Source organism: Anser anser (genome assembly GCF_964211835.1).
Source record: "Anser anser genome assembly, chromosome: 17".
Classification (NCBI taxonomy): Eukaryota; Metazoa; Chordata; class Aves; order Anseriformes; family Anatidae; genus Anser; species Anser anser.
In genome coordinates this window covers 4,755,614-4,771,508 of record NC_139738.1, presented here as the reverse complement: position 1 = coordinate 4,771,508, position 15,895 = coordinate 4,755,614, and the positions used below count along the sequence as shown (strand labels likewise).

The 15,895-nt window shown below is 37.8% G+C and overlaps 1 protein-coding gene across 11 annotated transcripts in view; it reads right to left on the bottom strand.

Annotated features, from left to right (window-relative positions):
• KIF1B (kinesin family member 1B) overlaps positions 1-15,895 on the bottom strand; it is a 96,645-nt gene that overhangs the window by 59,193 nt on the left and 21,557 nt on the right. For 6 of the 11 annotated variants that reach the window (XM_083802610.1, XM_083802607.1, XM_083802611.1 and 3 more), the window contains exons 3-13: positions 14,053-14,129; positions 11,595-11,774; positions 9,356-9,421; positions 7,577-7,755; positions 6,739-6,850; positions 5,940-6,017; positions 5,655-5,720; positions 3,322-3,397; positions 2,942-3,020; positions 2,287-2,429; positions 1,076-1,117 (exon numbers count right to left, since the gene is read on the bottom strand). In XM_083802610.1, coding sequence (XP_083658736.1) covers positions 1,076-1,117; positions 2,287-2,429; positions 2,942-3,020; positions 3,322-3,397; positions 5,655-5,720; positions 5,940-6,017; positions 6,739-6,850; positions 7,577-7,755; positions 9,356-9,421; positions 11,595-11,774; positions 14,053-14,129 — 1,098 coding nt within the window. Of the gene's footprint in view, positions 1-1,075; positions 1,118-2,286; positions 2,430-2,941; positions 3,021-3,321; positions 3,398-4,906; positions 5,629-5,654; positions 5,721-5,939; positions 6,018-6,738; positions 6,851-7,576; positions 7,756-9,355; positions 9,422-11,594; positions 11,775-14,052; positions 14,130-15,895 lie in introns of those variants that run through there. The other 5 variants (XM_083802612.1, XM_083802616.1, XM_083802609.1 and 2 more) reach the window with 3 other exon arrangements.

Below are 15,895 nucleotides of genomic sequence, written 5' to 3'. Positions count from 1 at the left end.
GGAAGGTTAACAAAAGAAAGGCAGGTTAAGGAGAGGGAACGCCATCGGGATGAGAAAAGCAGACATGGCAGAGCAGGGGGATGAAGTCTCAAAAGGCCAATAGACACATGCACTCCTGGAGATAAAGAAGTGGCACTTGCAATAGCTTTCACACTTGCTGTGACCACTGAGAACCAAAACCCTCAACACCATGCACGCTTCTCCTGGAGGCTGCAGCTTTAACCGATGACATATGCACACGCTGGAAGCAGCATCAGAAAGTCAGACAAGGCCAGGATGAGTCTTTACACGACCAGTAGCTTTGATTTTAGGAAATTTCAGACAGATCTCTTCTAGTTGATATTGTTTGAGTGATAGTGAAGACTGGCTGAAAGAGTTTAAAACAATCTGCCAACCCAAAGTTTATATAAAATGCCTATCAGATGTTTCTCTTGCAATGGACTATGCATATTTCCCTTCCATAAACACAAACAGAACAACAAAAACAAAATGATATTTGCTGAGTATTTCTGTCTCTGTTAAGATAATCATCATCAACCAGGTATTTCAGCTCAAATAAGGGACCTTCATCATTACGAGATGTGTAACTTCTTTGTTTAAATAGACTATATATAAAGAAAATAAATCTCAGTCTCCAGCAGGAACTGGTATCATTTCAGATTGAGTTAATCAACACATTTAAATATAGATACTTCAAAGGGGAAAAGAAAAGTTAAAAGGTCAGGAAACTAGGTGAGTAGGAGAGGTTTCAGCTGAATAACTTGAAAGAGATTTGAGCAAAATATTTCTAGCTCGAATGTATTAGCTGTGATGAAAACTGGCTAAATAATCGCCATTCTCTCTTCTGTATTCTGCCAGAAAGCAAGCTATGAACATATCCTGCATTCTAAACTTTTTTTTTTTTATGACTTTCAACTTTGTCTAAGCTGGTTAAGCTGATATCCAAGAAACTGTATTACATATCCACAGCGAGTGTTCTGTCTGGGATTTCCCTGTGAGAAATGCTGGCATGCAACGCTCAGTTAAAAGCTGACCCAGAGGAAGCAGGTTAAGAAGAGAACCACACAATACACACATTTGCCTCCACTTCCAGAGTATTCATCTCCCATTGGATCAACTGAAGGGAAGCGGCAGGGAAAATACAAGAAGGATCATAGTTGAAGATTCACCAGTGACATAGGAAGGGAAGAAAATACTACTTTAACTTCAAAGAGACAATACACAATTTCAGTAACTTTTCCAGTTTTGATTTAGAACCAAAAAACATGAACTGCACCAATCATGAAAACACCTGCATTTCATTTTCTTCTGGCCCCCATCTCTTGACAACAGATAGACAGGTAACATACATATTACACATCTTTAAGTCAGGACTTCTGCTTCACAGGCCATTAAACTCTAACAAACCAAGAACTGGTGAATGTTTCTTTTTTTAAACAAAAATCACAACCTTTTTTCCTTTTTAAGCAGCAAATTATAGCTTATTCAAATCCACCAGAATACATTGTGTATTTTTATGGGCACCTCCTTCACTAGGAATTAAAACACTGTTCATATTGTAAAAGAATGTAGCAATTAAAATTGTAGTTTGTTTGCCTTATTTGGATTGAGTGCCAGGAAATAATTCAGGCACAAGTTTGTTTTAGTACTTTAAGAGGTTGCTGGCAAAGCAAATCAGTACAATACAGCTCGGCTAACCTAACAAACTCTTGTCCCAAAATAATGCATTATTTTATTCACATGCAGCTGTTTCATAGCTGATTTTGAGATGACAAATTCTTTGTTACTAAGGGCACTGTATAACAGGAATTAGGCACATTTTCCTTTCTGAACAAGCACTGTAGTGAAGCCAGGTATCAACTAATGCCCTTTACCTTCAAGAAATAGGAAAGTGTTTGCTTTCTCAGTATGAAATTAGTTTCTGTATCACAACTATCCTCTTACCATCAGCCACACAAAATGCCTTTCTTAACTCACCAAGGCAACTCTTGAACGTGGAAGTTCTATTACAGAAAAATCCCCTCCACAGCAACAATAGGTAAATCCATCTCAATGTTTTTCCGTGAGAGTCTGAAGGTATCCTATCAACTCTACAGACAATACTAGGATGGGTTGTTTAAAGATCTAAGAAGCTACCGTTCCTAAAACTAAGTTCTAAAACAACATCTAAAGTAAGCACCTACATCAACTTCCATCTTTTAAACTCCTTTCTCTCACAGGCCCAGCTCTCCTTTCTCCTTAAAGGAGACCAACCCCAAGATGGCAAGGTCTGTTTAATCCACTTACTGTCAATAATATCTCCCAGCCCCTGGGCTCGCAGCAGATCCTTAAGCCTTGTCACCTCCTCCTTCAGCTCACGCACCAGCTTGGCATTGGGATCTTCATTGATAACAGCATTACATTTAATCTGTTTTGCACGATCGGCATACCTGGAACCAGTCAAAAACAACTTACAATGAACATACAGTTGCCCATATGCAACACAAGAATGCAGCAACATAGAAGACATTTAGTTTGTAACTGTATGTCAGAATAATTCGTACTTAACACAGGGTACTGCTCCAAAAAGGACAAGACCTCTCCAAGATCTAATCGAGATGCATTAACAAGGTGCATCACGTGTATAATAGATTTTTTCTTCCCTTTATTCAGTGCTTAGAAGCCTCAGCTCAACTAAAATGCTTAATTCTAGCAAACACACTGCAAAACAACATACAAACATGAGAAGATGAGTCTGATTTTTCAAATTAAAAGTAGGCAATAAGATCCTAGTTCCCTACTCCCATACTAAAAATCAGTTTTCCTCTTTCAGGGTAACTGAGTTTTTGCCATTATAGTTTTTCTTCCCTGCAAATTTCTCAAAGTATGAAGATTTGAAGGATAGCCTTTGTCCAGCAGAGCTAATGTCTACCCATATCCATCTCAGATGAAAAGACTGTACCTTAAAGTGCTCAAAGTTTCATCATAGTTTATATCCGCTGGACTCAAAGCAGCAACCATAGCAGTTCGAGAGTTACCACCTATAATGCACAAGTGAAGTTTTAGATGGCTGTGCACTGCACAATCTAGATACTATTACCTATAGAAAATAGTGATATTCAGTAAAGTACAGAATTCAACTACATTCTGCATAACTAAGGAAAACAAAAATCATAAAACAGTAACAGAGCTGCAACTTTATCAAAGGGTGAAACATATGGCTCAGATTTGACTACTTAAAATATTTAAACCCATACTGAATACAAATTTAAATGATTAAAAACATTCAGAAAATTTAGTGGGAATTTCTTTCTATATTGGCATAGGTAAAATCAGCCATACCTAGATTTTCTCGAAGAAGCCATGTTAGTACAGAATCTCTGTATGGTATGAAGTCTGTCTTCTTCTTCTTTTTACTCTGCAAAGGAAAAAAACACACTATTAAAACAATCAACACTGAATGGAAAATGAACTTTTATAACATCAGCATGGGATAAGTATTAGAAGAACTATGAAAGCATACACATTTACTGTCTAAAACAGGGGGTCACCCATCCTCAACTGAAAAATGATTACAGAGTTTGATATCAGGTAGCTTGGAACATATTCAGACATCTAAACAGGTAAGCAGTCCACATAATACCTTTGTAGCACTGCCTTCAGAAAGGCTTTCCTGTTGACGAAGATGATCTTTATGGCATTTAAATACTGTGTTCTAATACCATTCCAAGAAAATTTACACAGTAAATCTGACTTTCAGGGAAAAACTCACTATTCACTCTTCCTTTACTAGACACATTATGACTTTTTTGAGTAGTCTAAAGGCCATTACAGGAAATTCCACAGCTACAGAGGTACAGGTACACATACGAGAGGACAACTAGCCCATCTTCCTGCGTTTCTGTAAGCAGTTATTAGGAAACTTGACAAAAAAGATGAAGAGGCTTAGTAACTGTAACTAGAAGTAGAAAGGAGGGCACATATTTGTTTTAAAACCTAAAACTTTTTCACAAATCACAAGGTCACAAGACAGGTGCCCAAACATTTAAGTACTTCGTCCCCAAATCAGTAATGTCAAGCTTTCAGACAAAGAAAGAAGACCTTGTCAGCACCTTTGGCAGAATTCCCTCCAAATTTAATTGCAAAGACTTTCCCTGGCTTCCTTGTTTGGTCTAAGAGAAACAACACTAACTTCCTAAAACTCTATAAGAGAATGTGAATCTTGGGTCATCCGTTTACTTACTGAAATAGTTAAAAAGGCAAACATCTCGCTTCGAGAGATGCCGAAACTTTAATTCCACACAACATTTAACAAAGGATATGACTTTGCAATAAAAGGCCTAATTATAAATTGTGCAAGACTCCTCTCAACAGTCAAGAAGTACATAAAAACAGAGTATTAGTCTTGCAACAATTCTATTGTCCCTTGCCAAAGGCGAGTAACCTTACAACGGACAAGTGAAATTATGAAAGGCAGGTAAGCACCAGATGACGTCTGCAATATTTTTCAAGTCATTTTAGAAAACCAGAAGGGGCTATTGCCTGCAGCCTACCACGTGAGGTAAAGAAAAATGCATGGGGAGCAGAAGCATGAAAGCAAAGAAAGTATTTCTTCCTAGAACAAATATTTCTAATTTTGCTTCCTAGAGCAAAATTAATTCACCAAATCAGGAGCAGGGATATGAGAAAAGAGTATCTCCACAACATCCTCAAATGTGATTTTTTCATGAATTTATCTCCAACTGCAGTATATTTTTTGAGTTTTAGTATTGACAATTCTCAGATTTCATAACTGTACTTTTTAATTACAGGAATTTCCCAAAGACCTGTCATGAAAGATCCCTGCTCTTTGATTTAGAACTCAAGAGAATAAAATCTCACAGCTGGTCAAAAAAGACAACATCCACTACTAGTCAGACCGTCATACCTTGCTGGTGCAGTTATCCTAAGTTGAAAGCATTAAAGGAAGAGGAGTAAAACACAAGATAAGCTTTTTAATACCACCTTTATATATAAATGACCATATTCTTTTGAGAAACCCCATGAATTAGAATGGTTTTCATAAAAAAATAACTAAAAAGCACTTAATTACATTCAACCTGTCCCAAGCTGTTCTCAACACCCTTTTAAAAGCACTATTAATTTACTTAACTTTTTAAATAATAATTGAAAGTACTTTTCTAAATCTAGAAGATAATGTTTGGATCACCATATGCTTACTCTACTCAAAATATTAAGTCTGGCCATTGCAAAAAAAAAAAAGCCAGTGATAATCAAGTTATTACACTGATATTTCTAACATTTGACACTTCAGTATTTTAACAAGAAGTCTGCACTTAGTTTCCTAAAATTATTCTTTCTAATAAAAAACACTACTGCAGCTCTGCAGAACTAAAAGCTTGCTATGTGAACACGCCCTTTACATAAGTGTAGGCTCCTTTGGCAAGGCTTCTTGACAACTAAAACAAATACTTCAATCTACCTACAAATAAAGTTTCTAGTAGGTTGCATGAAATTCTTAGGATACAGTTCATCTGTCAAAATACACACAGCTAACTCTGCTGAGAATGCTAGGCCAAGAACAGTGAATGGCTCTGCTGTACTGTATAGTATTCATTGTTTCAGTTTTACAAGTTACGGAAAGGTTGTTGCAGGTACGTAAATGCCGTACTTACCACCTCTGCCAATGCTGAAATAACTTTGCCCAGAGTTGTGAGAGACTTGTTTATATTTGCTCCTTCCTGGGAAAACATAATCCAGTATTATACAGTAATTCATAATTTTCAGCCATGAATCTCTGCAGACTAAAAGAACCAAACATCACAACCTCCATTAGAGGAAAAAGAAGTCTTCGCTTTTTTTATAATAAGTATGGAAAAAATAGTTGCAATTCTTTCTTATCCTTATGCTGCTTGTGCACCCACTCCCCTTTCTCCACCCAAAGATCAGCCGCCTGATACCTTTAATCGGGTTCCTTTGGCACCAGTTGAATCAGCTCGCTCACTCCCAGCTAAATCCACGAGGCTAATCTTGCTGACCTGATGACAGGAAACATTAACAACTAGAATTAGTTCTTAATGAACTACAGTAAGAACAGAACTTTGAAGAATTCCGTAGCATGAGAAAAACTCAGTCTAAAAATCATAGTGTGCTTAAAACTAGTCAAATCAAGTTTTCACATGCAAACTTTTTTTTTGTCTTTCCAAAGTAATAAATTGAGAAATATGAATATTACCCATATTTCAGCTACTTCTGCACACAAAGCCTCTATTTCAGAGTAAAAAAAAAAGGCCAGAAAACTGTTCCATGATAAATAGTGCATATCTCCTTTTAACGTGTATATTCCAAAAATTCCTTAAGTCATATTCATCCCCATCCCTGTTCCCACAGAGAACTAACAAGACAAAAATTTCCAATTTCCCACCGACAAGCAAAAGCACAGGAAGTTCTGGGAACGTGACTGGGGAAGATTAATTTATTTCATACATCCCCCCCAATAGAACCTAGGCCTTAAGGTTTAAGTTCTTCCCACGTATTCTCCTCCTGCGTGTATTCCAAATTTAGTTGTTTTTTAGAATTACAGTCAAACAAAATCCAGTAAGAAATATAAAGGTTCTAGCAAGGCATACAGCAAGTTCATCTTAAAAAAACACTGGAAAAAATTTAATTCCCATTGTCTCTTCATACTGCCAATAAGAATCGGTCACTGCAGGGAGGCTTTGTGAAAACCACTCACAAAGGTACTTAATTGTAAAATACCTTCTCCGTGGAAAGATCAGTTTCTGCATCATGTTTCTTCTGAGTAAAGACAATTGTAAACACGGCATGAGAACGGCTACTAGTTTCATTCATGTTGGTAGCTGCCACAGTCCTGAAAGAGGAACAGATACAGACATGTTTAGGAAACAGTAGCCTCTATGCTCCAAGTAAAACAACCTGCAGGATTCAATGCACCTGCAGGGCATTGAGACCAAGAGGCTGTAGAGTTGATGTTTGGCCCTATCAAGACCAAGCCACACTGAATACCATGAACATTTTTTCACTGATTTTTCACTGCTCAGCTCCTCCTACTTTCAGCACAATTTAAACAGAGCTTGCTCAATCTGTACAGTCACTAATCTGCCCAACACTAACACATAAGAAAATGCAAATTTACATCAGTCTCTCTCACAGACTGCTAAATGGATCATACAGTTTCCATATGACAATAACTACTAATGAACCAGAACCTAAAGTGGGGATGCCAACTTTAGACACGACCACTTCAGTGAATCAAGCATTATGCTTACATGCTTGTTTATACCAGTAATGTAATACTGTACACATCAAAAGGCAGAATTAAAAGCCAGTAATTTACATATTTCATCTCAAGCCATTACAGGCTTTAAGTATCTGTACAGTGATTTGCAACACTATTAAACCACACAAATCAATTCCAGCTTTTAATAGAATCGATCAGTGCATATCTGAATACTACTCCAAATCTGACATCAGGTTTTAAAAAAGCACCACTGCATTACAGAAGGTATTTTAAATGTGGTGCTATAAGCTATATAATCCCGCAAAGGAGATAAAAGTCTGTACCACTGTCACTCACCTGGCTTTGTTTCCAGCATCCATGAGGTCTGCAATGTCTGTATAAGACGTGACTGCTAACTTGGACAGATCTTCCACATATGGTCCAAGCAGAGGATGTTCTCGCACCCGCAAATTCCCTTTGTTCTTCGGGTTCAACAAGTCTCGGACTCTTTCACAGTAAATCTCCATGTAACTCACCTGGAAAGGGGAATTTGCATGGATAATTTAGTGACTCTTAAGGCTTCCTCCACAAGAAACTCTGCAGCACTCAGAATGCCACTGACAGAAATTCCCCCATTCCACTACAGGAAAGCTGTAGGTGGGTGTCTCAGTTTGTTTTATGGCTTGACACAATGGGAGAAGGGAAGAAGAGTCATGAGTCACATGTGGCAAGTCTCCAATATAAGCTACAGACCCTCCGCCCATGTGTAGATCCCTCAACCATTTCAAAAACCATTGGTGTTTAGTTAAAAAATTATACATTTGAGTTCATAATCACTTTTAACATGACACATCAACAAAACTACCTTTAGAAAGAGGCAAATGACAAATAGTAAAAAGAGTCTCCTTACAAGTAACCACTTTTATAAACCCCCAAAGTAAACTTACGGGAAAAATATGTATCTTTTCCCTGCAGGTAGGAGCAACTATTGGTTCTGAACTGTACCCTAGTCTTATTAGACACCTGAGTCATCGGTACAATTATTCAAACAATGGTAACTTTAAATCTGCATGCTTTGAAATAAATTCTAAAGTTAAGATTTCTTTTTTTTTTTTTTTAAATTAAGTGCCTACAAATTTCTAAATATATGCAAGGTTTAAACATTTTCTTCTGTAAACCAATCTTTATTATGGGTACCAACCTACAAAGAAATATTACCAAGTACTGAGTGAAGAGAGTACCAAGTTACAAATGTTACCAGTGATAACCTCCCTGAACCGCTACACTAACAATAAATAAATAAATAAATAACAAAACTGTACTCTGGCCTGCCTTTCTATCTCAGACTGGGATACAAGAAGTATTTTGTTTCAATTAATCACCACCAGTATTATCCCACAACTATGCACCTAAAACTTAGCAAAAAGCCTGGGATATGAAATGAAACAACTCAAGGCATGTTTTAGGGACTGTAACTAACAAATTAAAACCATTCAGCCATAAAATGGTATGGCAAACAAAACAAAACAGCAGTTGCTGTAGAGACCAATGTAACCCATCTAGCCACAACTGTGGACACGAACATCCTCCTAAGCACTTTTCTTTTGTCATACCCCAGACCTCCCTAAGCACCAGGTGGTTCATTCCACCAGTTTAAGCTCAGCCTATGACCAAAAAACCCACACTTATCTGTAGCATTGTTTCAGTTCTGCTCCTCTATTTCCATTCTGTCTGCACACTCTTCTTGCTAATGGGAGATGCTAGGTAGGAATGAGCAACTAAACTCTTCTAGTCAAGTCTCACAGAGAATCAGGATACAAATTATGACTATTTTAATTGACAAGAAACATGTAATCTTCCATCCAGTGGTCAAAACATTATCTATGAATACATCTTTTGTTTTCTGAGCCCATCATGTACTTGACAATTGCTGTCACAGGTAAAGGTACGCTCATTTTCTGGTGGTGAGAAAAGTTTTAGAAATATTTTACTTGTACTTTTGCATCCAACACGAAACAAAGAAAAGACAATGCTTTCAAAACAAAGAACTCAGCATCTTAATGCAACATCAAGAATGCTGCACCTAAGCTCAGTTTGATGACCAGCACACAAATATTGACTGATCACTATACGCACCTCTACAGAATATGACATTTCTTCATTGCTGTTGTCATTGATTTTCTCAAACAGTTCTTCACATAGCTGGAAAGAGATTAAACCCAAGACAGAAATTAGTTCTGAGTAGGAAGTAGTAACTACTATGACAAATCATTAACTTTGCACAGGAGGGAAGGGGAAGAAAAAGAACAGATTTCAACCACAAACAGCCTCACTAGGAAGAGGCATCATCTCAACTCTCTATCACTATCATCCAACCTTAATAGTTTATTTTATAGAGTACTACAGTTGTTCTAGGTTTAACCAATATTATTATAATGTACTACAAAATTAGAAAAATAACCCATTATAACATTAAAGCCTGTAATAACTGGAAGTGGAAGTAAGATTAAGAAAATATTAAAATACTTAATCCTCTCCTAGTCTCATAAAAATAGCAGTCTGATTATTTTTAAACTAACAACCCTGTGTCAATTCATTGGTGTGCTGAAGTTTCAGGATTCAGATTTAAATCAATAGCCAGATAGTTTCAAAATTCATTAAAAGCATCTTCATATGAAGAATACTTCCGCTATCAGCATTCTACTACTTCGATAGTGCTTACCTACAAATAACTTGTGTGAGACCTCAAATTAATGTCATAAAGGAGAAAAAACAACATTTGGCAAGCACATGGATATGGACAGAGATTAAAAAACATGAGCACATGGACGAATAAGCACAGAAAGAGGTTTCTAACTTATCTACTAACCACTGTACGGAAAATAATCATTATGATGAAAACAGGCAATTTTAAAACATATACTCAAGTATTCAGTCCACACATGGTTAAAGCATAAGATTTCCCACTAGAAACTGGCAGATAGAGCCAGGGATTTTTGCCAACACACCAAAATTTAATGTCAACAACCTATACCACTTTGAATGCGATTGTGCTGTACCCTCTCCATACGTGGCAAGAAAGAACAGTCAACAAGTTCTCCCTGAACAGATAACTCATTTTGTTCCTTTATAAGGAGACTTCTCACAGTGAAAGTGGAAGGAAATGATTTTGCTCAGAAACTGTGGTAGATAACAGGAACATGATTACATCTACAGGAATGTTACAGATTTTTAGCAGTCTTTAATTTCCATTAGAGGTTACAAAAAGACAAATAGAAACATCAAGATTATAACTCAAAGAATCTGAGCACTGAGCTGTTTCCACGGATTTAACTAATTTCACTTGTTATACTGATATATTACTGCAAAAGAAAAAATGGAAATTCTTACATGTAACAATAATGTCTTTCATCAAATCATCACTGCATAAGTGTACAAATACACTCTTCTAACATTATTTCAATATAACCTATATGCAGCCTCAAATGGTACCAGAGCACTTGCTAAATAATTCAGCACACAATGCCTGTACTATTAGCAGAAAACAATGACCTGCATTGTCTATTTCATACCCATGGCACAGGGTCAACACCTACAGCAAACCTGTAGCAGAATGACGACTCAGGCTGTTCAGCACATTTATTAAAACGGAAACCCAACCTCAGATTTCTACTTTGTTGGAAGACAGTGCATTGCTCCATTCCCAAACTTAGTCCACTGTCAACACCTACACACCGAGGAAGGTCTGCATTTAGAACAAGTGGCAGCATCAACTGAACGCCAGTCCCTGTTTTCTGTGGGTGTATCTCAACTTCTTATATTTCATGGGCAGTATCAAAACCAACCTCAGGGAGCAACAACACTGGGCTGTGCTCAGAGGCCCTAAATTTGTTTCCCACAGATATGATATACTTCACTTCTTACTGAGATAAAAGGTATTACTCAGTTTTTAGCTTTGGGAAATTCATTTTCACAAAAAGTTTCTGGCAAGTTCATCAGCAGTATCATCTCTGGAACTCCTGCTGAATACAAAGTGCTCAAGTGCTATCCTAACTAGAGTCAGAGAAGCAGACAACAAACCTAGTGAATAAGACATCTTCATTTGCTAGTGTGTTGGGGAAGCAGAGACACTGGATGCAGAAATATATAGACAATATATATATATATAAAAATAGAGAGAGAATTTATAGTACAATTTTAAAAAATATAACAGTAAAAATTACTTGCATCTCTTTACTCTTTTTCTGAGTAGATTTCTTTCACTTCAGAAGTAAGCTACGGTTCTCTGTGAACTATTGCAATACAAAAGACTGTATCAGCCAGCAAGAATCTGAAGACGGTATAAAAATAAACCCCTTTCTGCGTTCTGTTCTACCTGGGGGATTATCCCTGCTTGGCTCTCCTCCTGCTTGCCCATCATTGTGTAGGATTTCCCAGCTCCGGTTTGTCCATAGGCAAAAATGCACACATTGTAGCCCTCAAAGGCATGCAGCAACATCTCCTTTCCAATATCATTGTACACACGGTTCTGTGATGCAAAACAGGGATCTTCAGGCTGTAAGGACATGAAAACAGCATCAGAACAGACGTTTCTCACTCACATAACATTTCAAAAAGCAATTAGTTTTAATCTACTTTTATCTTCTGAGTCAATCTCTTAGGAAAAGGCAAACATAGCACATGTTTACACATTTTTCCAAAGACAGTACCAACAGAATGACACTGACAACCACGGCAGGACCACTCCATCACCACTGAGGAAGCAATCTCCACAAGAAAAGAAACCAATTCTGGTTTGTGAACATTGTTGGAACTACTAGACATCTTTTGTGCAAGATCACTGCCAAACAGGATTCAAGGTGTTTGGAATGGAGGGAGTTAAAAGACAGAAGTAGAGTTCAGAGAGACAATACAAACAGAGAAGGTCTAGAAGCTACAAAATCCCCCAGCGGCTAGTCTTGACAAGGGCTCAGCAGGGCAGCAGAGGAAGAAAAGCAAAAGCTGCTTAGTTTTTTTAGACTACAGGTGCATGCAAATCATTTTAAAAAATTTCTTGCAGCTTTCTGATTTCACCGCCTATAACCCAATCCAGATTTCTATTTGAAACCTCGCTAACTGTACCAGGAATTACAAAATCCTTAAGTATGAAAATATACATTTTTAAATTAGCAAGTCGCTGAACCAGTCAAGGACAGTGTATCAGAACGTTTCTCTATGGTTAAACCCAAGGTTAGCAATAAAACTGGAATGTAACACTGGGAGGGGAGGGAAACTACTTTAAAACACTTTACCCAGGTAATAGAATGAAGCAAAAAAAAAATCAAGGAAAGCACAAAAACTTTACTACAGGTGGCTCCAATGATAGAAATCTGAAGAAGGACAAAGCAAGGCATCGCCTTCAAATGCTTGACTGAAAAGTTTATTATATTTTGGATAAAGCACCACCTCCACTACTGTCTGATGGAAAGGAATACTGCTGCACATGCAATAAAAGAACAAATAATCTCAAGACATCAAAGAAAACAAAGGTGACAGATCTCAAGGCAAACACAGAACCTGCTCAAAACAAAACTTCATGAACTGAACAAATGAATCCTCCATTTTTTATGTAGCACAGGTCAGGCACTCAGGCCCTGCACTGGTCAGACTCCAACACGCAGTCACTGGAGGCAGTCCAAGACACAGCTCCAAGCATGGTACAGGATACAAAAAATGTGACAAAGTGGGATTTGCTGTATATGCTCTTTTTCCTGATGTCCTTTTCATCATTTTCAAATGTTTACCACAGACTTTCCTAAAAGTTATCACACTAATGAGAATCTATGCAGGAGTTTTATGTTGCACAAATGAGAACAGACTGCACAGGTAACATACCATAGAAACTTCAATGTGTATGTCACTACGTTATTACTAAGTTAACATTCTCCCTTTTCACAAAATGTTGGATTTTAACATTAGCTGCTCCTGAAATCAGGACAAAAATTAGTTGTGCTAACATTCTCAAGCTAGGTTCAAGGTTTTCTTAGACCAGGTTCCTTTCCTTGACACAGCGTATCTGCTAGTTTTGAGTACTACTTATATTCTTAATATTCCTCCAGCTGACCCCCTAATCTATTTGCATAGCTGCTCTGGAAATTAGGTCACTCAACAGGAAGAATCATGAAAACAGCTGCACAAATCCAAATTTTTCTAGGTTTTCATTGTGAAAATATCATTCTGAGCAAATCTGTGGCCAACAAGATTGTCTTTGCACCATCCAAATTAATAAAATTAACAACTTCAAAAAATGTGACCCATTCTTTCTGTATTTTTGGAGGGAAAAAAGGCGGGGGGTAGATGGCAGAACACAGCCCTGCTTTAGAACAATTACGGGAAGTCAGCAAGACCTTAGTACTAATTCACAGGAGGGTGGGGCAGAGGAGTTAAATGACAGAGTTTATTGCTTTTGCAGCTAATGGAAGCATAGGTCACTACTCTGCCTTTTCCAGATATGCCAAGGGAACCCAGACCACATCTTCTCTTGAAGTGCAAGAACTTGCAGACGAGTGAAAGTTGCTCAACACAGAAGTGAAGTAACTGTGGTTCACATGCATCCTTAAATATTTACAACAGGACACAGTTGGTGATTATTTTAAGTAATCTTCCAAATAGCTACAACTTGCTATCAGACTCCCAAGAGCTCAGCTTCCCCCTCTCCCAAGCTTTTAATCTGAATGAGGGCAAGAGAGACAGTGCAGAAACGTCTGACAGGGCATGGTCAGGAAAATAAAAAAAAGGAATGCAGTTAAAACCATTTTTCCTTGATCCGTTTGATTTCTTCTGAAAGAACTTACCGATGTGTGGGACCAATAAGAGTAGTCAAAGCTGAAGGACTTTGGCGCTTCCTTAGGATTCTTTGGGTTGATAATACCTATAGGAAACAAAATTTAAACACTTAGCTAACTTGGCATTTAGCAACATAATTAATGAGCCTGCTGACCCTCAACTTAATCTGTGTGTGAGTTTCCAGAGAGTTCCCACACTGCACAGCAGTAATAAGATTGAAGCAATAGACTCGCAGTTTCCTAATACTATTTACGTAAGCCTTATTTGAAATAAGTTACGGAAAAACATTCCTAAAAGGAATTGATGCTGCTATACAAAATTTCCATAGCAGTACATCTGTAATTTTTATGCTCTTTTTCTCAATCCCTTTAATTCTTTCAATATTTGATCCATACATATGCATTCCCTGCAATTAATGGAAACTTTTCCAGATACATGTTAGGTGTGTGGGTGGGTTTTTTGTGTTGTTTTTTTTTTTTTTTTTCTTTTTTCTTCCCAGCAATAAAACAGATTCCCATAACCTTTGCCTGGAAGCAATTAATACACAATAGATTCCAGTTGTTTTAATGGCATACAACATGCCTGTAGACTGTATATTCTAAGGAGGGTAATTTATAAGAACAGATCTTGATGCAGAAGTTAGTCTCTACTGCTCCTTTCTCTCAAGACTATAGTACTGGAAGTACTCACATTAGCATTTCCATCAGCTGTTTTCAAAATCATCCACACAATAAGGATTCTAAAAAGGCACACTCATGAGGGTATCAAAATTAGATAAACCACCTTAGGTTTACACGTGCCCACCTGCACCTATGGTAGCAATTTGCCTTTGGGAATGATATACTAATTAAGACATGCAAACAAAATCTACAAACAAAGAAGACACATGGTGACAGTTGTCCCAGGAAAAACTTACATTCTGATCCCAAGCAACCATCCTAAACAACGAATGACTGCTTCTCACATATTCAGGCCACGAAGGCCACGGTTCTGGGAGATGGGAGCTTCTTCCACTTCTTCTGTCAGAACTAAAAATCCTAACACCCACATCTCTTGGCATTTCAAGCGTTATGAACTTAACATGCTGCAGTGAAGTCTCTGAAAACGTGGTTGCAGAATTCCCTTCAAAATTTAATCACTCCACCAGATGCTGAGTCCCCGTGCAGGGCTGCTGGCCAAAACTACAGTGTGGAGGAGGGATCACTTTGTGGACTGCAAATAGCAACCGTTGCTACTCTATTTCTCGTGGTCAGCTCCATTTTACTTGGATGCACCTTGTGCTGACATTCTTGCTGTACGAAAGCTGACAGACATGCAAAGCCAACGCAAAATATGCTGTGCACCAGCACAGCATCACATGGCAAAAACACGTGCAGCTTTGGGTAGCAACATGGGCATCAACACACAACAAAGAGGTAACCTAAGCAGTCCTACATGGCTTTAGTTTCCCTTTGCTAGTGTTGGCCCAACAGCAGTAAATCTACAGCACACAGGATTAAACCAACTCTAAAGTGAACAAATCGCACAAGACAGCTCTCCCACCCCAAAGCTAAACCAATTCTCTTTCAGTGGATTCCAGGCTGCTACGATTTACAGCTTGTCCTGTTTCTCGCTCAATCATTAGCAATCAAAGCTCTGGAAGGTAAGGAGTCCTGTCTTGTACCAGGAAGCTCCTACGCAAAAACAGTACAAGAAACACCGTCTCCAAATCAGTTCGATGTAACGTCCTTAGAGATAGGACATGATTGTCCTTCAATCATTTTGGGTTAAGAGCTCAAGGTAAAATTTAACCATTAGAAGCAGGAAAAAGCAGCAATAAATAGAACCTGTGCCTTTGTATTGCTAACATAA